The sequence below is a fragment of the Neofelis nebulosa genome, chromosome 14, assembly GCF_028018385.1.
Source record: "Neofelis nebulosa isolate mNeoNeb1 chromosome 14, mNeoNeb1.pri, whole genome shotgun sequence".
Lineage (NCBI taxonomy): Eukaryota > Metazoa > Chordata > Mammalia > Carnivora > Felidae > Neofelis > Neofelis nebulosa.
In genome coordinates this window covers 78,944,683-78,965,507 of record NC_080795.1, presented here as the reverse complement: position 1 = coordinate 78,965,507, position 20,825 = coordinate 78,944,683, and the positions used below count along the sequence as shown (strand labels likewise).

At 53.7% G+C, this 20,825-nt stretch overlaps 1 protein-coding gene across 4 annotated transcripts in view; it reads left to right on the top strand.

The window, feature by feature from the left end:
- The window catches only part of COL22A1 (collagen type XXII alpha 1 chain), a 258,118-nt gene that overhangs the window by 125,526 nt on the left and 111,767 nt on the right, over positions 1-20,825 (top strand). For all 4 annotated transcript variants that reach the window (XM_058699180.1, XM_058699178.1, XM_058699179.1 and 1 more), the window contains exons 23-25: positions 11,351-11,404; positions 19,294-19,347; positions 19,995-20,048. In XM_058699180.1, the coding sequence (XP_058555163.1) occupies positions 11,351-11,404; positions 19,294-19,347; positions 19,995-20,048 (162 nt within the window). The remainder of the gene's footprint in view (positions 1-11,350; positions 11,405-19,293; positions 19,348-19,994; positions 20,049-20,825) is intronic.

Sequence of the window (20,825 nt, the reverse complement as noted above, 5' to 3'; positions counted from 1 at the left end):
GTGTCCCTAGTTCCTAGCAGCGTGCCTGGCACGGAGTAGGGACTCCGTGTTCGCTGACCTCTGGTGCTTAATTAAGCCTGTAGCATCTTTCACTGGTTCACATAGAGACTTCCCAAGGTCTTCCCACAGCTACTAAAGATGGGGTGTTCAGTGACCCTGCAGGTGCTCGGTCAGAGGCCAGGCGGCCACTGGTGGTCGGGTGGGAATGGGGCCTTCATCCGGCAGAGGCTGTCCAACCCCCTCTGTAGCCCGGAGATTCTGTAGCTCGGTGAAGTGGACGGTGTTACGGATGTGTCGTGGATTCCCTCTGTGTAAGGGGCCTGGACCCACCCTCCCATCATGCTTTGTATCCTCAGTTCTGAAACTGGGTGACCTGCTTTTATGACTCCGCAGACCCCAACCTGTCCTTACCCACCAGTGAACTTCCTCCTTTGGTTTTCAAACACCGCTGCACCCTATAACCATCTTGAACCCTTACGATTGTAAGAGGAACTTGTTTGGAAGGCTAGCTGGGACGTGGAAAGGTGCCATGTAGCAGGGTTGGGTGGGAGAGCGGAAAGCCTTCATCCCACTAGAAGAACTTGGATGTTCAACCTCAGATTCAGCACCACCAGCCCGGGCCTCAGTTTCCCTGGCAAAGCCGGGTCGCTTCTCTCCTGTACAACGCGAGGGTCCTGGACTGTGCAGCAGGATGCACCCGGGTTTGAAGCTGGCCCTGCTTCTGGGCAGCTGTGTGACCCGACAAGTCACCTAGCCTCTCTGGGCACGTTTCCTCCGTTAGAGTGGAAGGCATCGCCACCGGTCTGGTTTTGGGGAGAAAGCGTGCCCAGGATGGGGTTGCGTCCTTGGTGAGCAGCAAGACGTGGCAGCTGTCACGACTCCCACTCCCCCAACTTGCTCGCGCACAGCCTTTTAAGAGAAAGCAGCAGTCTTTGTACATTATGTAATTGATGTTTAGGTGAGCCTCGTTTCGTCTGGTGTCAAACTGATGCAAACATTACTTTTCCTAACGTAGAATTAGATGCCGAGTGGGGCTCTTGATACAAACATGACTACGAAGGTGTTTTTTTTTTTTTTAATTGACATTTCTATCTAATTGACTCTCCTAGAAAAGGGGAGGAGGGGAGAGGAAACCTTTTGCTTGGAGCTTGCTTGTTGAGGCCCACGCTTCCTTGGCCATGGCTTCTTGGCCCCCCAAGGGCCATTCATGTGTTCCCCAGGATGGTTCTTGTCACCCCCAGAAACACCTTTTACTCCTAAGGTTAGCACCAGCCCGCCGTGTGCTGGGAGCCTGTCCTATCCCAACCTTAACACTGGCCAGGGGCCCTGGGACTTGGATATGTGCACCAGGAATGGAAATTTGAGGGATAAGACAAAGAGACCCAGAGAAGGAACCAGGGTGGAGGGGAGCGCTATGAATTGAGGTATTGAGCTCCATGTGCCAGACCCCAGCGCTCCTAGGGAAGTGTTTATCGGCCCCCTTTGCACAGAGGAAGGGCAGTCTCTGATCTAACACCACCAGCAGCTGCCCCTCGGGGATGCACACCTGGGACTGTGCATCTCTAAAGCCTGACTTCTTCTCTCCTCCCATGTGTCCGTCTGCCCACAAAGCTCATGTCATGCTCTTATGACGTGTGGGCACTCAGTTAACTTCCAGGCGCTCACACAGCCTGAGGGTCCTGAGAAATATGGACAGATAACCCAGATGCCTCGGTAGGGGCACTGCGGTGTTCAGCAGAGAGGGATCTGGGTGGGAGGGGAGGGCACTGAGAGGGAATGGGCCCTGGGGACAAGGAAGGGGGATGTCTGAGGTGGCCTTGCAAGAGCCAGGACATTTTAGCAGGAATTGATGGCTGCACTGGAGAGGGTGATGCAGACATAGGAAGTGCCCCCTGGAGAGGACATCCTGCCTCTGGACAGAGAGCTGAAGGGAAGGGTGGTGGCCCAGACCAGGGGCAGGGGCTATGGGAGCACCCATCTTGGCTCAACGGTGTGCCAGGTGGTGGGGGCACACAGGGTCTGGCACGGGAGAGTGAGCCAAGGGCCACGGGCAGGGCGATGTATTAATGGAGGGAGGGCTCCTCCCTCGTCCTGCTCCCTGTCGTGAATGGAGGCCGACCATTGTGTGTCTTTGGGGTCCCCTGGCTCTCCAGTGGTCCTCTGTGAGTCTCTGATTCGGGCTGGGGTGCACCCCATGGATGTTGCTATAGTCCAGTGGCCGCACCACTGGGCAAACACTGCAGAGACTGACTGTGATGTCGGTGTGGGCTGAGCGGCAGCTTCCTGCTCAGTCAGCCTCTGGCTGAGTCAGGAAAACCCGAGACAGAATGACTTACTCAGAAAATTATCTGTCTCTCCTTCCCTCACGGTGACCTGTCATTTCCTCATCATCTGCTTCAGCTGAAACATCACTCCCTGGTGTCACTGCACACACTCAGGCTATAAAGGGGAAGAGACAAGACAATGACAAGCCACAGGATCCAGGAATTGAGACGTTGAGACTAATGTACGGGCTAGGGAAAGGGATCCGGATCCTTTATTTTAGAGATTAGCAACAGGCAGACAGTGTAATCCCCAGCAAGGTAAACATGTTAATTTTGGACAAAGCTGGATTTTTCCACAATGGCATAGTGAAATGGGAAGATCGGGAGCCAGGCAGCCCCCATGCCCACCCCACCCCCGGGCCATCCCACAGAGTTAGAGCACACAAGGCACCCCTCTGCATAACATCGGACCATCGTCACCCCGCTGGGCTCCCTGCCTTAGAAGGAGGGTGGTGATGCTACCTTGTTTCTCTTTCTCAGGTTTTCTTTTCCTCCCGCTTGTCTGAGCCAGGCATTAGGAAGAGGTTGATGGGGAGCACTGCTACATAGCTGAACATTCCAGAATGTTCTGGAAGCAGAACCAGCTGGAGCTCAAGGCTACTGAAGCATTTGGGCACTCAGAAGCATCCACAAGGTTGACTTAAAAAAAAAAAAAAAGTGGGGGCGCCTGGGTGGCGCAGTCGGTTAAGCGTCCGACTTCAGCCAGGTCACGATCTCGTGGTCCGGTCCGTGAGTTCGAGCCCCGCGTCAGGCTCTGGGCTGATGGCTTGGAGCCTGGAGCCTGTTTCCGATTCTGTGTCTCCCTCTCTCTCTGCCCCTCCCCCGTTCATGCTCTGTCTCTCTCTGTCCCAAAAATAAAAATAAAAAAAATAAAAAAAAAAAAAAAAAGCAAACTCTTCATGCCCTCATCATTCACCCCAGAATAGACACCTTGTCACTCTCACACCAGCCTATTTTAATTTTTGTAGAGGACTTCTATTTTTTTCTTTCTTGAGTATTTGTTTATTTTTGTTTTCACGGATGTAAGTCTGTGAGAGCATTATTTTTGTATCTGCAGCACTTAGAAGAGTGCCCCACGCTCGTAAAACATATATATTTTTATACACACATAAAAAGTGCATAAACAGAACATCTCAGCATATAAGATAGGCATAAGTGAGTAATGTTGCAGTCAGCATCTAATGCAACCAGAGTGGCTCATGCTTGCATGCCTGTTGCTGCCTGGGTGCCAACTCTGTGCACAGCATGAGGACAACAGGACCCAGAACTGGGCATCTGGTCACCTGGGCCCTGGCCCTCCATGGCGCATGCTCCATTTTGAAGAAACGAGGCCTGTCTGCCTCATTAAGGGGTCCCAGGGTTCCCATTGAAGAACTTGGGTCCTATCTGCACCTCTACTTTGGCTTTGCCTCTACCTTGCTCTGTGCTGTTGAGTCCCGCCTGACATAGCCCCAGTGTTTTCTTTCCTCTTCCCTGGATGACCAAGGGAAAATTTTTTGTGTGAAAGAATTCTGTGCTGTCAGGCATTTCAATTTAATGCAGAACTTGGAATGTCTATAAAATCATCATGACAGAAGGGATCCCTGAGATGGACAGTGCAAAATTTCATGTCCAGAAAGATCAAACAAGCTGCTCAGGGTCACTCAGGCCTTTGTCACTGCCTTTCCCACGAGCTGGTGACAATCTCTTTGGGTCCTTTGATCCTTTTTCCAACATCTTCTGGAATCTCTTCTCTCATCAATAGGTGAGAACCGAAGAAGTGACCTACCAAATATGATGCCTCCCTTCTTTCTAGCGATGGAGTGATTCCCAAATGTCTCATGATGTGCCTGATTGCGTCTGTTGCTTTAAGAACATTTTTAAAAATTTTCTAACGTTTATTTATTTTTGAGAGACAGAGAGCATGAGCAGGGGTGGGGCAGAGAGAGAGAGAGAGAGAGAGAGAGAGAGAGAGAAACACAGAATCTTAAGTAGGCTCTAGGCTCTGAGCTGTAGGCACAGAGCCCGACGTGGGGCTTGAACTCACAAGCCATGAGATCATGACCTGAGCTGAAGTCGGACACGTAACCGACTGAGCCACCCAGGCACCCCGAGAAAATATTAAGATGGGATCTGTAGCAGGTGTAGAACTAATGCCAGGGAGGAAGGAAAAAGCAGTGGTTGCATGGAGGAGGCTAAGCAGGCACTTAGCTAGGCAACTGTACCCATGTTTCTCACTGATTTCTGCAAGGATCCTGTGAGGTAGGGCAGTTTTATTCCCATTCTGCAAATGAGGAAACCAAGATTTAGATGCATAAGTCAGATTACTCCAGGTCACGCGGAGTATAGATGGTGGGGCAGAGATTAGAAGTGAGGTCTGCCTTCTCCAAACCTTGACTGTTTTTGCGTTGGGAGGCAGTGTGTGGGTGTGTGTCCGTGGAGGCACCAGAATTCTCATCTGGACATCAGCAGTCTTGGTGGCGGGTGCCTTGGAGAGGTCTGGGGCCCCTTACTAACTGCCAGTGCCCGTTCAGGGGATGCATTGGATACACATGGCTTTCATCCCCAGCCATTGCCCTTGGAGCTGAGGGTCTCCTGCTGAAAGCGATCGGATCCGTCCGCTCCATCACTGGTAGATTTGAGGAGGGAAACACGGGTGGTCTTTTGTCAAGTGGCAACTTGGGTTGAATTTGTTTTACCTTTCCATTTTTAAAGCCCTTTTTCTTGCTCTTCCCTACTCTACCAGATGGTAACAGCATCGTTTGGATCACAGGCTACCGTTTGATTCATTGCATGGCATGGAGCCAGGGTTTATATCAGGACACCCTAGGTTTTCCCTGAGCACCTGGTTTCAGCTCTAACCAGTAGAAAATAATCATCAGTGACATTTGGACGCATGGAGAACAGGAACTGAGCAAAAGACCATACGGCACGTATTAGAATCACTTGCACCGGCAACCCCTTCAGCTGTGAATGGGCCTGCACATGGCTGTGCTCACGCGCCCTGGCTGGGAAGGAGCTGCTGTTCTGCATTTGCGGGCTTCCTCTTCTCCGTGGGCCGATAGGCAGCCTTGGAAAGATTAGTCCCGCTCAGCATCCTGGCATTAGAGTGGCTTGAAAAATCGGCCCTCGTGATAGATTACAAACACTTACCCAGATATTGTGTAGGGTAGCAATTTAAAAGAGAAGAAGATAAAAATGAAATAGAGAAACAGGCTTATTGTTAGTAAAGTAGTTCTTTGTTGCTGCAAAATTTGCTCTGGCCAGCACTTCTCAAATCCCCACAGCCAAGTATAGGTCCAAAATGCACAGGTTACATAGCTGCTGCTGCATCCACCCCTGCTAGAGCCACCACCTTCACCCCTGCCCATCCCACCCACCCCCACCACTATTACTACCTTAACCCCCACCCTGCCACCATTACCATCACAACCACCATCACCGTCATCACCGTCACCACCACCACCACCACCATCACTTCCACCACCGCCATCACCATCACCTCCACCATCACCACCACCATCACCACCACCATCACCACCACCACCACCACCACCACCATCACCACCATCACCATCACCACCACCACCACCACCATCATCACCACCACCACCACCACCACCACCATCACCACCACCACCACCACCACCATCACCACCACCACCACCACCACCACCACCACCACCACCATCACCACCATCACCACCACCACCACCACCACCACCGTCACCATCACCATCATCACCACTATCATCAACACCACCACCACCACCATCACCATCACCATTCCTACCACCCATCATCACCATCATCACCACCACCATCACCACCACCACCATCACCAGCACCATCACCACCACCACCACCACCACCACCACTGTCACCATCACCATCACCACCACCATCACCACCATCACCACCATCACCATCATCACCACCACCACCACCACCACCACCACCATCACCACCACCATCACCATCACCACCACCACCACCACCCCCAGCATCACCACCACCATTCCTACCACCCATCATCACCATCACTACTACACATTTCCTAATGGTATATCCTGTGCTGAGCATTCTCTGGGCATTATCTCATTTAATTTCTGTGGCACTGTTGGGAGGTAGCAGTTTTGAAACCACGTATGTTTGACACATGGTCTTTTACCCACTTCAGGGACTCAGAGAAGCCAGAATCCTGCTATTACCCTTTTTTCATCATCATAGCCACCATCATATTCCTCCTCATTCCCGTGGCTATCTGTTATGTTTGCATAATGCTTTATTAGGCCTTGTAAAGCGCTTCCTCAAATATTGGATTATTTCTTCCACTGCTATCTTTTCAGATAATTACAATGATTATAATTTTTCCACATGAGGAAACTGAAGATGTAGCAAGTGGCTTGCCCTTCCCCATCTACCTAAGATCCCAACCTCATTTTCTTATAATATTGTAGAGGAAGGGGGTCGGAAAGGACCATGGAGAGCCCCTTTGCTTATGCCGTGTGGCCAAGTCCTCGTAACTACTTACCTAGAGCTTTATGCCCCATCCCAACTCAATAGCCTCTCAGGCAGTGCATATTCAATACGTTTTTGTCACATTTCTCATTATTTCCAGGGCTTCCTGGAAGAGGAGCACTGACCTGGGGTATGATTTTGACAAGTTGAGATGGAATGTGGGTGTTACAGACAGAGGTGGTAATGTGAGCAAAATCTCAGAGGCCAGAAATCCTGGGGGAGTGTTTGAGGGGGCCAAGACAAGCAGCTTACCTGAGCTGTTGCTTAGGGATTGGAGCATGGGCACTGGACACTAGATCTCAAAGGCATGTTAGACTCACAGGGCCATCAATTTCCAGGTAAAACACCTCAGTGTTAACGTGTTTTAGACAAGAAGGAGACCCTGACCATTTCAGAGGTGGGAAGTAACTCAGGCAGAACTTTCTCCCTTTAGGAAGATCACCTGCCAGGATAGGGTGTATGTATAGACAAGTAATGGAATTTGTAGAAGGTACAGGATGGCCCAGAAAAGTCTGGAGGGAAGGGACTGGGCATGTGAGCAGGTCAGTTCTGTGGTTGCAGGAAGGCAGAAAGGCAGGAGAAGGAAGGAAGGAAGGAAGGAAGGAAGGAAGGAAGGAAGGAAGGAAGGAAGGAAGGAAGGAAGAAGGAAGGAAGGAAGAAGGAAGGAGGAAGGAAGGAAGAAGGAAGGAAGGAAGGAGAAGGAAGGGAGGAAGGAAAGGGAGGGAAGTAAGGAAGAAAGGGAAGGAAGGAAGAAAGGAAGGAAGGAAGGGAAGGAGGAAAGGGAAGGAAGGAAAGAAAGGGAGGGAAGGAAGGAAGGAAGGAAAGGGGAGGAAGGAAGGGAGGGAGGGAGGGAGGGAGGAAAGCTTTGAACGGCACTGGGGACCGCTCTGGATGCTGTGGGTGGAGATGTGAACATGGGCGCTGGAGTTGGCCAGAGACTCCCCTAATGTTTCTGTGGGTGACCCATTCAAGATGGTGCCACCTTGTGACCACAGCTAGGATCACAAATTGCTTTCTTTCCTCTGGCCTCTTGCCACCTTTTTGCTTTTTTCCTTCTTGCTGAAACCCAAATGCTGAGATATTTGCTTGCCCAGGTGCACATGCTTACATGTCTTTCTTGCTCACCGGAACCTTCCTGTCTGCCCATAATCCTCCTTTCCAGGCCAGATTTTTTTTTTACTGCCCTGGCATGGGAGCCACTCCTGACTCCATACCTTCTGTAGATTTCATTACCATCTTAGCTGCTCATCCCCCTGAGCATCAGTACCGTGTATACAAGGTCCCCGAACTTCAGTAAAGCAGGCAGCTGCTGAGACCTTGTACCTCCCTCCAGAGGCGGTGGGCCATCTGGGAGAGGGACACAGACGTGCGCCCCAATCAGATCAGCATTTTAGTTAGTAATTCAGCTCAGCAACCTGGACCTTCACATCCCTCCTCCTCCCTTCCGATCCCTTCCTACCAACCATTGAGTGATCCGATTCTCCATTTCAGCCTTTCCTCTGCACAGAGTTACTTTGCGGGCCTGGGTTCTGAATTCTGATGACTGCTTACCAGGCCATTCCGCCGACCTTGAGGGAAAATGGTTTATTCATCTTGTAAATAACCAGTGACTCTCAGTGGAATAACCTGCCAGCAAGTGGAGGGGTGCCTGTCTCGATACCAAATGGAAGATGTCTGCTTTCCATTCCCCGAGGGAGGGGAGCTGGCAGCTCTTCACTCTCTTGTGACCAGCCCCCCGATGTCTGCATTCATCAGAGCAGGATCGGACGGAGGCCCAGACAAATGCCTCCAGGCCCGGCTCATTTCTGAAGGTGTCCAGGACCGCATTTTGAATTCTCCCTGACAAGTGTCGAGAAACGCATCCCGACCTAGGCCTCGCTGCACCTCTGAGCTGATGTGTTCCTTGGCTCAGGGGGTGTGGATCTGGGGCTCCTGAGCCCGGTCAGCCTGTTCTCTCTGCAAGTCTGCAGATGTCCAGCTTGTGTCTTCCTATCCTTGTGCATCCCCCTCCCCCTCCCCCCACCAGGGCTGTTTCCCCGGCCGTTGTCTGGGCTCAAGACCACGTCAGTCCTGAAGGGCGTTGTGTATCCAGCCCGCAAATGTTTCCTGAGTCGCCACCATGCGGCAGGCAGTGTTCTGGGCCCCTGGGCAGAGCGCTGCACAAGAGCGGAGCCAGGCCCTGTTTCTGGGAGGCTGGCACCCCAGTTCGGGCAGGCGGGCAGGCAATGACCAAATGCGTCCGTCAGCAGTGTATCCAGCAGCGGCACAAAGAAAGCGAGAGCTGGCGGCAGGGTGGTTTGGGTTGGGCTGGCCAGAGACCGCGTGGACAAGAGGGGCTTGGAGCAGAGACCGCATGGATGCCTGGGGAGCCCGTGTGCCGGGCAGGAGCAAGAGCAGGCAGAAGACGTTGAGGTGGGAGTGTTGAGCTTGGGGTGGGGGGGGGACGTTGAGCTTGGCGTTTTCTTCCTGGAGGAGGGCACTGGCGTGGCTGGACAAGGGAGAGAGTTTGAGGAAATGAGCCGTGCAGGGAGCGGGAATGCAGTTCTGGAAAGGAGGGGAGGGCCTCCCAGTTTGCTCTGAGAAGTGTTGCACTGTGAAGCCGACCTGAGTTCTGTTCTAAGAATGTGGTTCTGGTGACCTTGGGGGGATGGCGGGAAAGGGGAAGCGTAGGGTCAGGCGTGAGGGAGGATGGTCCAGGAGGCCCCCAGGCTGGCGCGGAGGTGACAGTGGAGGCGGGCCCGCGGTGGTGTGGCCATGGTGAGCTCTGGGAACAGACTGGCCCCTCGCTCCGTCCTTCCTGCTGCTTCCAGAGCCAGCACAAACCGGACCCCATGGTGTCCTCACTCAGCATCTTTGGCCCCTTGGGCGGCTCCCCTTGGTGCAGGGCACGGACGCTCTTCCTGACCCCTGCTGACCTCGTTTGCCACTCCCCCGCCCTGTAGCCTTCCGTCAAGATCACATCAAGGCTCTGCCGAGGCCCTGCTCCCACTTGCCTGCTCTGTCCCCTGCACTGAATGTGTGTTCCACTGGGATACTCTAATGTCCCCCTTCAGTGCTACCTCAGCACCTCCTCCAGAAAGTCCTCCCAAGACCTTGCGGCAGACCTACGAGTTGCACCTGTGCTTATCGGGAGTGTTGTAGTCCCAGGGGCTCAGGTAGGCCTTCCTGCGAAACCACGAGCTCTTGAGGCGGTGGCCGAGCCCCGGCAGGACCCGCGGGGCTGGCACGGAGCAGCGGGAGCGTGCGGATGAATACACAGGAAACAGCCACAGACCTGGATCTCGTCCTCGATCCCAGCGGGCTAAGTCGAGGTTGGGAGACTCTGGTTTTAGGACTTGAAGCTCCTGAAAGAACATTCCCTCCCAGCTCACCCAGACTTCTGTGCAACCGTAAAATCCTCGAGCCTGAACAGAGCTGCGTCCCTGAGACCCCGCAACAGCCCCCTGGAGGCACTGACTCACCATGTGACCCACAGCCCTGGGGGAGGGGCCACTTCTGGGAGGTGGGGGCTGGGGAGACGGTATCCTGGGCTTCTCAGGCACTGAGGGCTCATGGAACACGGGGAGGAGGGAGAGCAGGCAGGGGGGTGGGGGCGGGGGCCACCACTGGGGCTGGCCTGGGCACAGACCAAGGCAAGGACGAGGCCTTACCTGGGTGTTCTGATTTCCTGAGGGAAACTAAGGAGGAAAACGAAAAGTCCATCATTCAGATGCCCGCTTACATAATATATACCCTGTGTCCTATGCAGTAAACCAACCAGAACACCCCTTACCCCTATACACAGGGCTAGACTCCCAGGTTTAATGAGGCAGGTCAGCCCCCCAAGATGACCCACTGGGGTCATGACAACAGCCTGGACTGTAACAGCAGCCAATCAGAAAAGGCCGTAATGACCTACCTGTCCATGTGTCCGTTTCACCCTTCCTGTGGACATTCCATAGCTGTGGGCACATCAGGGTGACCATCCACATGCGGATACTAGGATGAGCCAGAGTCAGCTGCTCAGGGGAAACCAGCAGTTAGCAGCAGATTGAGTGATTTGCTACAGTTATGGTTCATAAAGAGAAAGAAGGGGAGGAACAAGGGAACATGTGCACACGTGTGTGGGCACTCGTGAGTGTGTGTGTGTGTGTGTGTGTGTGTGTGTGTGTTGCTTGTCTACACACAAAATGCCTCTGCAAAGATGAGCCAACATCTGGTGGGATTAGCTGCTTTCAAGGAAAGGAACGGAATGGCCGACGGCAGGATAAGGAGATCCTTCTGAAGGGTCCCTTTCTGTACCTTGTAACCTTGGGGCCATGTGTTACCAAAGCCATCTACGTTGCAGAGCTGGGATCCAGTGCTGAGCCTCCGTGACCCCAGAGCCTGAGTCTTCTGCCCCAATCCCAAACCACTTCTCTCTGGAGGCCATCCCACCAGGTGGGGGGTTTGAGAAATCCAGATGGAAATGTCCTCTGAGACGTTACTGCATTGGTTCTGGGCATTACCTGCCTGCTGTTAATTTCGGCTTCTTCTTTTGTCCTCAGGGGAAGAAAGGAGAAGTGGGCCCGCCGGGAACCCCTGGATTGCTGGGGCCGCAGGTAACTACCGCCTTTGCCCTCTGGTCCCTAGCAGTCCTGCTTCCTCTGGTTGAAGAAGCAATTGGGTGGCAGTTCCGAGGTTGGTCACCACAGTCTTGGATGGTCACCTCATCAGAGAGAACGCTCGGTGGGTCCTGGGTCCTCCGGTCTTCCCTTGCTCCCCCGGCCTCCCACCCCTGTGCTAGGAGAATGGCCACTGTCTGCTCCCCCAGAGAAATTTCGGTAGCTGGAGGGCAGGCCGCAGCGACACAGTGACGCCCACCAGCCAGCCGCGCCCTGCACGAGGTGCCCCATGATGGAGCTCGTGCAGCTGGCCAGACAGGTGGGGAGAAGGGGCCTTCCCGGCAGGGGCTCAGCTCTGCAGGACATGGCCCATGTGCAGGTGTGGATAGGCCCGTGTTGGGCTGGAGCTCCCGGTACTGAGCAGGGGGGGTGGCTGGACCGTGAATTCAGAATCGGAAGGGGCTCAGCCAAGAGACCAGGACAACCCAAATGGCACGCTACTCCAGGAGGCCACAAACCCGAGCTCTGGTTTGTGTCTGACTTCCGACACACTGTAACATTGGCCAGCTCCTTCCCCCTCTGCGGGCCTCAGTTTACCCATCTGTAAAGTGATGGGTCAGGGCCCCCTTCACACTCTGCTGTGCTGTCTCACTCCCTGGATGACCCCTCCTCCTCCTCGCCCCCCTAACTCCTTCGGTCTTTCGGACTCCTCTCTGGTGGGACAACCTCTGGCCCTATGCTTTCTCCAGCTCCCCACCCCCACACATGTGCAGTCACTTGTGGTCCCCTGAGAGCACCAGGTGGGGACGCTGTCTCTGTTCTCCTGGCCGTGGTGGCAGCGAGCAGGGCGCGTGCGGAGTCAGTCAGCCTCCCTCTGGCTCCTCCGTGAGCCGCAGGAAAGCAGTGGGTTTTAGTGCCCACCTGTTACTGGACCTCTCCCTCCATCTGTCAGGCATCCACGCTGGAGAAGGTGCCCACTGCGCGTCCGAAACCAGCTTTCACTGCTCGCTGACGTGTAAAGTGTCCTGATGAGTGATGGGTGCCTTGCACGCCTTCTCACACTTCATTTTAGCACCTCCCATTCGGGCCAGATATGGCACGCCATAAGGGAATGTAAAATCAATCATAATTCATGGTCTTCTAAAGATTCTGCATTCGCTGTGGCATTTTGATGTTAATAGTGAAAAATAGAGTGCTTTTTGTATTTGTTTTATTACCTTCCTTTCCAGTGAGCAAAGCTTGTGTATTTCAAATATTGGCTGTACGTGCTGCACCATCAAATTCCTTGAAGCTACAATTTTTTCCCCTACCTACAACTTTCTTTCTTTTTTTTTTCTTTTTTGCTACCTCAGAAAATAGATTTGTTTCTTTCGCTTTTAATTTTGAAATCCGTTTCATTCGTCGAATGTTTACTGAATGGCCAGGTATGGAGCTGGATGCCATTCACATAAAAACAATCCTGCTTTCCACAGCAGACGTTTCCCCGGAAGTAGGGCGCTCTGATCTATTCAGGGATCTCAGTGGTGCAGAACCACATAGTGTGGAGCCTTGAGAGGGATCACCTGGCACCATTGACCAGATCGCCACCCGATGGACACTAAGCTGTGTCCCAGCCAACCACGCCCAAACCAGGAGGCAGCGTTGCCGTGGTGGGCCTCTGGCTGTGTCCCCTAATTCAGCCCTCCCTCTCCACCAACGGCCAAGGTTCCTCCTCATTCAGCGGAGTCCTCCGTTCGATGGGTATGAAGTACCCACTGTGTGCCAGATGCAGTTCTGTAAATCAGAAGGGGATGTGACATCTAGGTAGCCACTGTGCGCACCCAGAGGAACCACGGGTTAGTGGGGCAGAGAGGCCCTCCAGGTAGAGGGACCCGAATTCTGGGAGAAAGGGGAGGCCGTCAGCCTCTCTCAGGGCCCAGAGGTGGCTCCTATGCTGATCTGGAAAATCCGCATTGATTCTGTTGTAGAGTTTTTGGCTCTGATGGGAAGAAGGAAGGGAGATAAAGTCTGTTTCTTCCTGCTTTTGTCAGACGCTCTCTTTACCGTTTGTATAGAATTGCGACTATTCCTTACAACTACATGTGAGGAAAGAAGGTGGATCTCATTTAAAATCTAAGGAAACTGAGCTCAGAGTTTAAGGCTCTGTGGAGAATGGGATGAGCCGGAAGTGCAGCCTCAGAGTAAGCGAGGCCCCAGGGTGGCTGGCATCCCGTAAGATGCTTTTGGTGCCTCTTTTTCAGGATGAAAAATTCCACCTGCTGGAATGTTTTAGAATAAATATACACATTCCTGACATCATAGGTGGTGGCTCCCGTATCCTGGCAGCCGTTTAGGAAAAACGGAAGTCTTTGTCTCGTCTGGTTGGTGTTTGCAAAGGCAGTGTTGCGTGGGGTGGCAGTGAGGATGGACAGATGTCCCCTGAACTGGTAGCCAGGAGCGGGGCTGACCCCACAGAGGACCGGGGATGCTGTGGGCCTTGGCCTGTACACAGAAATCTGCTGCGGTAGGTAGTCATTATGGCTTTGCCCCGGGTGGCCCCATCCTGAGGGGAGGACTCTCAAATTATGAACAACCCCCCCCAAAACAAATCACTCAAGTAGGGTGATTGTTGTGCTAATTCATGCAAGGAATCTTCACACATCTTCAGATCCCATCCAACTCCATCAAGCTGTACCAATGGGAACTAGGTGGTTATTGAGAAGAACTACTTCCCACTCCTTTATTAATGATAATTAGACTAATTGGTTATGTTTGCGTCATCATCGCAATTACCACGCACGTTAATTAGCTGCTTAATCACCATCGTATTCGAAGGCTCAAATGTTGTTTCATTAATAATAATTAGGCGGATTGGTGCGTTTTATCAGTAGTGGCTCCTTAGTCACTCTCGTTGGTAACAATTAAAACAGTCATTATTGTGTTGTTCACATTTAAGTCTGTTGGCTGACTTGTTACTCTCAGGAACAATTAGATTAACTGGTTATTTGTATATTTTTATTAATGACAAAAGGAGAAGAGAGTGAAGCAATGCCTGGGAAGGCCCCCAGTGTGCCGGGCTAGCTCGCGCACCCTCGTTCATGTACGTGGCAGGTGGCGGGGCAGGGAGGGGCGGGGGTGCTTGCAGCCTTTCTGCTACAGCCGTGGAGACTGAGGCACTGAGGCGAAGTGTGTTTGCCTTAGGCCACAGAGGGAGTGTGAGGCAACCTAGCATTCAGCCCGGCCCATCCTAGACCCAAACCCTATTTTTTAATCTCTGTATACCATCATGGCTACCATTAGTAAAGGTATTAATAGTCAGAGAGTTTCAGTTTAAAATAACGTAACTTATGGTCTTTAATTCAAATGCTGAAATAGCAGACAGGAGGAGCCCCTGGGTGGCTCAGTCGGTTGAGCCTCCGACTCTTGGATTTCAGCTCAGGTCATGATCTCGTGGTTCGTAGGTTTGAGCCCTGTATTGGGCTCTGCACTGAGCCTGGAGCCTGCTTGGGATCCTCTCTCTCCCTCTCTCTCTGCCCTTCCTCTGCTAGTGTGCGCTCTCTCTTGCTCTCAAAATAAATAAATACAACATTTAAAAAAAGTTTTTAAATATTTATTTATTTTTGAGAGACAGAGACAGAGTGCGAGTGGAGGAGGGGCAGGGAGAGAGGGAGACACAGAATCGGAAGCGGGCTCCAGGCTCCGAGCCGTCAGCGCAGAGCCTGCCGCGGGGCTCGAACCCACGGACCGTGAGATCGTGACCTGAGCCGAAGGCGGAGGCTCAACCGACCGGGCCACCCAGGCGCTCCAGTGAAGACTAAAACAAATAGCAGACTGGAAGTTCTGCCCTCGGTCAGAAACCCTGTGCGGGTCTAAGACACCTCCCATGGTTCCCCGAAGAAGGGACATGAGTAGTGGTTTTCCGAGCGGCCCTTCCTGAGTCACCGTCAGGTCGACTTCCTCACACGACTCCCTGTCTCCTGAGTTCATGCGCGTCCGCGTTCCTCTCGACTCGCCACCGACCCAGCTCCTGTCCGGGCCAGGGCTGCCTGACAGCTGGCCAAGGAGAGGTCACTTCCACCTCCCAGATGATGGTCTCCTTCCGCTTTCTGGCAGCTCACACCTTGTTCTCCTCCTGCAGTCCGGCTGCTGGGTCTGGGCCTGCCTGTTACCTCCTCGTCTTTCCATGTCCTGAAAGAACCGGAGGGTTCCATCCGCCGCCTCTCGCGGGATCTCATGCAGGGCCCCGGTTCTGTCCACCCTCCCGGCACAGACCATGCACACATCTCGGCACCCCCACAAGACTCCCCTGGGTCCCTGCTGCACGGAGGCTCCACTGGGGTGCTGCCCAGCCTCACACACCTAACATCCTCCTAAAGAACTACCGAGGCCGCCTTCTCCTCCGCTGTGCTCCTCCCCAGTGCTCCCCATCTGGGCAGTGGCGCCACACCTACCCGCCTGTGTTGGGCAAGCGCAGTCGGGTCCTCGACTGCCTTTTCCCGTCACACACCCTAACTGTTGTTAAATCTCGCCCACTCTGCCTTCAAAACATACCCCAAGTCAGACCAGTTCTTGCTGTCTCCACGGCTAACGCCCAGATGGGGACCACTGCCACACCTCAACCCTGTTCTCCCCGAGGGGCCCTGCCACCATCTGACTAGCCATTCACACTGACTCAGACTTTTGTACTGGGGCTGGTGCCCAGGCAGGAGGCCAAGATAGTAATAAAACTCCCAGCCATGGGGTGGCGCTGGGCTCCTGGTCTTGCCTTACCTTGTTTGATCTTGAGCAGTGTAGGCCTCAGGATCCCACCTTAGAGACCAGGGTGCTGGACCTTCTAAAGAAAGGAACTTGCCGTATGGCTGGGAGCTAGCAGGTACGGGTTCCATTTGCTTCCTCAAGGATTAACAGGACCCCAAATGCAGGGACTTGAAATAGATGGGGACCATGGGGCCATATATATTAAGGTATGAATGGCCATCCCTGGCCTATGCCCAGATCCTCCCCAGGCCCGGCTCCTGCCCCACTGACCCCGTGGCTCGCCAGAGGCTGTATCCAAAACCATCTCAGTTTCCGCCAGAATGGACGTCTGCTCTGTGTGAGGTGTCTGGGCCCCTGGAGGAGGCTGATCGCAACCCTTCCAGAATGTGGACATTAGAGCCGAAGCCAGGCGGCAGCTCGGAGAAGAGCCGCGTGTCCCTGCATGGCTGTTGAAGGCACGGTGAGGCCCTCCGAGCAGCGTCCATGGGGCACCAGCGGCTGGCTGGCTGGCATTCCGTCCTGACTGCTGTCCCCTCTCCCCACCACGTGTTTCTCATCTGTACACACAAGATGCTCCTTGTCAGTGAGAGGAGGCTGGGGCCAGTGGCCCACCCCCTTCCCTGCTGGAAATGGGTCCCCAGACCCTCTGTCAGCCATGCCCACTGCTTCTGGCTTCTCTGTCTCTCTAAGTGGCTACTATAGAGTTTAATTACTGTGTAGGATTTTGCTCTTTTACCTGAGTGTGCAACCTCAGTCAGGTTGTTATTAAGCCCCTACTGTGTGCACAGCAGTGAACCAGGTGCTGTGGGTCCCTACAAAGGAGGTGGAACAGACCCAGTTGAGCCTGTATGGAAAGTTCTGGTCCTACTTAACGCACACACAGTCTTTCAGGAGAACACCATCCAAGGGGTGACTGGGGTTGGAACCGAGGGCTCAGACCCGCATCCCCAAGCTGTGCAGACACTTTGCAGGGGTGGGTACAGGGAGGAGGCATGACGGAACCAGGGTCCTCACATCTGAATGCCGGCTTTGTCTCCTGTCACTTTCCCTCCCAAGGTCCTGTTCTTCCTGTATAAAGTACGGTGGAACAGACCCACTTCGTAGGATTCCTGGAGGATGGAAATGAGATACAGTGTGTAAAATGCAGGGCAGAGGGAACACCGAGTGGGAGTGGCCCCTCCCTAGGCCCTTCTTCCACTTCCGTTTTCTGCTTTCTCCTCCTATGGATCCCTGCTTCTCTCCTTGTGCTTCTGGTATTTTCACCATTACGGTGAACATGGAGTGTGTGATTCCCAGACATGGCAGCTCTTCAGGGTTACTGGGAGAGTGTTTCCAAAGTCACTGTCCCCTTGGGCTTGGCCCAGACCTGTCTCAGAGTCCAAACAAGGGGCCCACATACTCTATTTATGACAAGCTTTCTGGGTGACTTTGCAGCAGCCAGCCTGTCAAGGATCCTCTGGAGATGATGGCTGTGTGGCTTTAGCAGGGGTGCTTACCCTCTCTGGGTCTCAGTTTTCATTATTGTCAAATAAGGAGGTTTAATTTCCAGTAGATCACGAACAATCCTCTTGCTCCAACACTCTGTGGGACAGCAGCATCCTGAGGGGTGTTTGCAAGACACAAAGGTGGAAGGGGACACAGGGTCAGAGGAATGAGCTCATCAGGAGGCCAGTTTTCTGGAACTTTCTGGAATGTTTGAAAGGGCACGAAATGCTCCAGGGGCCATCACTGCCCCTGGTGTGTAAGGAGGGAAGAAGACTAACGTGTCCAGATTTCGAGCAGAGGCGGGTGCTACGCGAGGTCAGGAGGGGCCTCAGAGAAGCTGTGTGCTGGTGGTGAGGGGGCGTGAGAACCCCAGAGGTCATGCTGAAGCAGGGTCACCTGGAACGTGCCTTCTGGAGGGTGGTCCTGGGACAGTCACCTGCAGGACTCTCGCTTGGCCAAGAGGCGAGCGGAGCTGAATTGGCTCAGCCGGGTGTTGGGTCTGAATGGCTGTAGGGGTGGGGCCACAAGCCTTCTCCGTGCTCTTCCCCGGCCCTCATCCTGCAGGGAGGACCCTGCCCAGGCCACCATCCCGCTCTGCTGGGCCCCTCAGTTGTGTCTGCTCCAAGCACACATCTCCCAACCAAAGTAGATGCCACCCGCAAAGGCACACCACGACTGAGCAGGTACAGGGACAGCTAGGTGCCGATGCACCAAAAATTCCGTTTCTGTGCCCATTGCTGACTCACGTGCGCCCCCAGTGGCAGGAAAGGGAACAGTCCACGGGAGCAGCAGCCCTTGCCATTTGTTAGTATTTATCGCCATCTAGTGGCGGTATGGCATCATTCTCCCTGGATGCACAGGCCCCTCTTCTTAGTGCCCCTTAAATTCAGTAGACTTCTTCAAGCATTTATTGAGCACCTGCTGTATGCCACGTCCTGCAGTGGTCCCTGTGAGAGATGCAGAGGGAGCAAGAGGGGCCTGTGCCTCAGAGGGCATGTGAGTCCGACGGACACGGTTACACTGGCCTTGAGCATGGAGGAGGGAGCAATTAATCCAGACTGGAGCCCTGGCTTGTGATTCTGTTCTGCTTGTGGAGCATTTCCCTCCCTGCGTCTGCTCCTGGCCACAGGTGTCCCAAGTGTCAGCGAGGGAATGGAGAATGGAAGCTGGAGAGTGGGTGTCCAGACTGGTCTGCAGAGAATTGTGGGGAGAGCTTTCACGAGTACCCCACCCCAGACCTACGGAATCGGGGGGAGGGGCTGGGACAGGAGGCCCATGTCACCCACCCTTGGTGATGCCATGCTGACTGATGCTCGGGAACCACCGTCCCTTAAGGTCTTCGGTAATGCTTGACCCACTGCGTGTGTACATAGAAGCGTGCAAGTGCGTTCATGTGTTTATTTTAAATGCTCAAGTGCTTGAGATAGAATAGATAATATACTAGTTATATACCCATCGCCCCAAATGTAACAGATGTCAACATTTTGCAAATTTTATTTCAGACCTTTTCTTTTTTGCTTTTGTTCTTTGTTTGTTTGAAAACTAAAGCATTACTAAGACGGCTGGTCACTGTGTCCCCTTCCCTCCTCCCCTCTCAAAGGATATCGTCACCAGGAGACTGCTCCATGCAAGATTGTCACCCACATTTTACTTTTTCTTTCCAGGGCCCTCCAGGACCACCTGGCGTCCCCGGTCCCCCTGGACCCGGAGGCCCCCCGGTAAGACTGGCTTTGATTTTCCCCTACAGGGGCGCTTAGGTACAGAGTTCATGGCCCATGGGAACCAGGAGCATCTTTATGTGTGGCCATCTGTTTGTCCTTCATCGAAGAGGAGAGCAAAGGCATAAACAAGGAGGACCCCAGCCTCTGTGCTTTCAGACCCTTAGATTAGTCTAGAAATACCTCTTGAGCTCTTGGAGCACATTGGTTGGCTGCTTCTAGAGACAGACACATGGATGGAGGTATGTTAGTGTGGGGGTACCCATTCGGGTGCCTTTTACTAGTTCGTGATTTGGTGCTGAGGCAGCCAGAGGGCTGGGGTAGACACAGGTCAACACGCTCCCCACGCACACTTGCTGTGCAGCAGGGAAAATGCCCCTGTAGGCGGAGGGTGGGGGTGGGGCCAGCCCAGCAACCAGCGAGGCCTTTCCACCCCTCCCACCTGGTAAGAGCCAATGTGGTGGCTTCTGACTGCAGACCAGACACGGTGTGACGATTGTGTGTTTCACAGTGGCCCGCACTAAGGATGCTCAGATGCCCTGAAGTCTAGGCAGCCTTGTGCATCCTTATCAGAGCGAGGCACTGGGGAAAGGCTCTGATGCTCCACAGAGGCCAGACTAACCATTCCCATGTGGTTCCCTTCTCAGGGTTTACCTGGAGAGATCGGCTTCCCAGGAAAACCTGGGCACCCCGGGCAGGCGGTGAGTTCCCCAGGGTCGTCCCTGGCCCCACGCTTCCCTGGATTCCATTGGTCTATGCTGGGATGGCTGGGTGCCTCCAGGTCTGCTGGCCAGTTGCTGTGCCCTTTCCTCCCCTGGCCCCTTCCTGCTGTGGTGCCTTCCACGAACTCAGTCTCCTGGGATTGCGGCCCCAGGGTCTCCCAGCCAGGGTGCAGATTGGGGCTCCCTCTCCCCAGGCCACCACCTTTCTTCTCATTACCTGGAAGCTCCTGAAGGCTGTTTAAAGTGACTTCTTGTCCCTAAGAGATACATGCCGGGGGGAACATAAATAAAGGCAGTGGCTGAACGCTTCCTGTCCTCATCCTGACTGCCCTTCCTCACTCCCAAACTCAGAAGATCCTGGGTATCTGGAGGCTCCCTCCTGCCTTTTAAGCCCCGAGGATGGGGCTCAGAAACCTTAACATCTTCACTCCTGTAACGGGCGTGCCATTAAAGCTGGGTGTATCTCCTAGTTCTGGCCCTGGGCTCCTCAGCGCCCCGTGGTAGGTGTGGCCTGTGAGCCTGTGACACCTTGTGACGGCACGATCATCCTCATAGACCCGTAGAGGACCCTCAGGGACGCCTCAGCTCCACTGAAAGGGATTTCCTTACAAGTAGTTTTCTCTCTCTCTCTCGTGGGCCGGTGGGTGGGGAAGCCAGCAGAACCCACAGCCCTGGAGGGGATCCGGACACAGAGCGAAGGTGATGGAGCTGAATCAGACCGCGTAGCACCCGGCGGCAGTGCCCCTTGGACCTTTG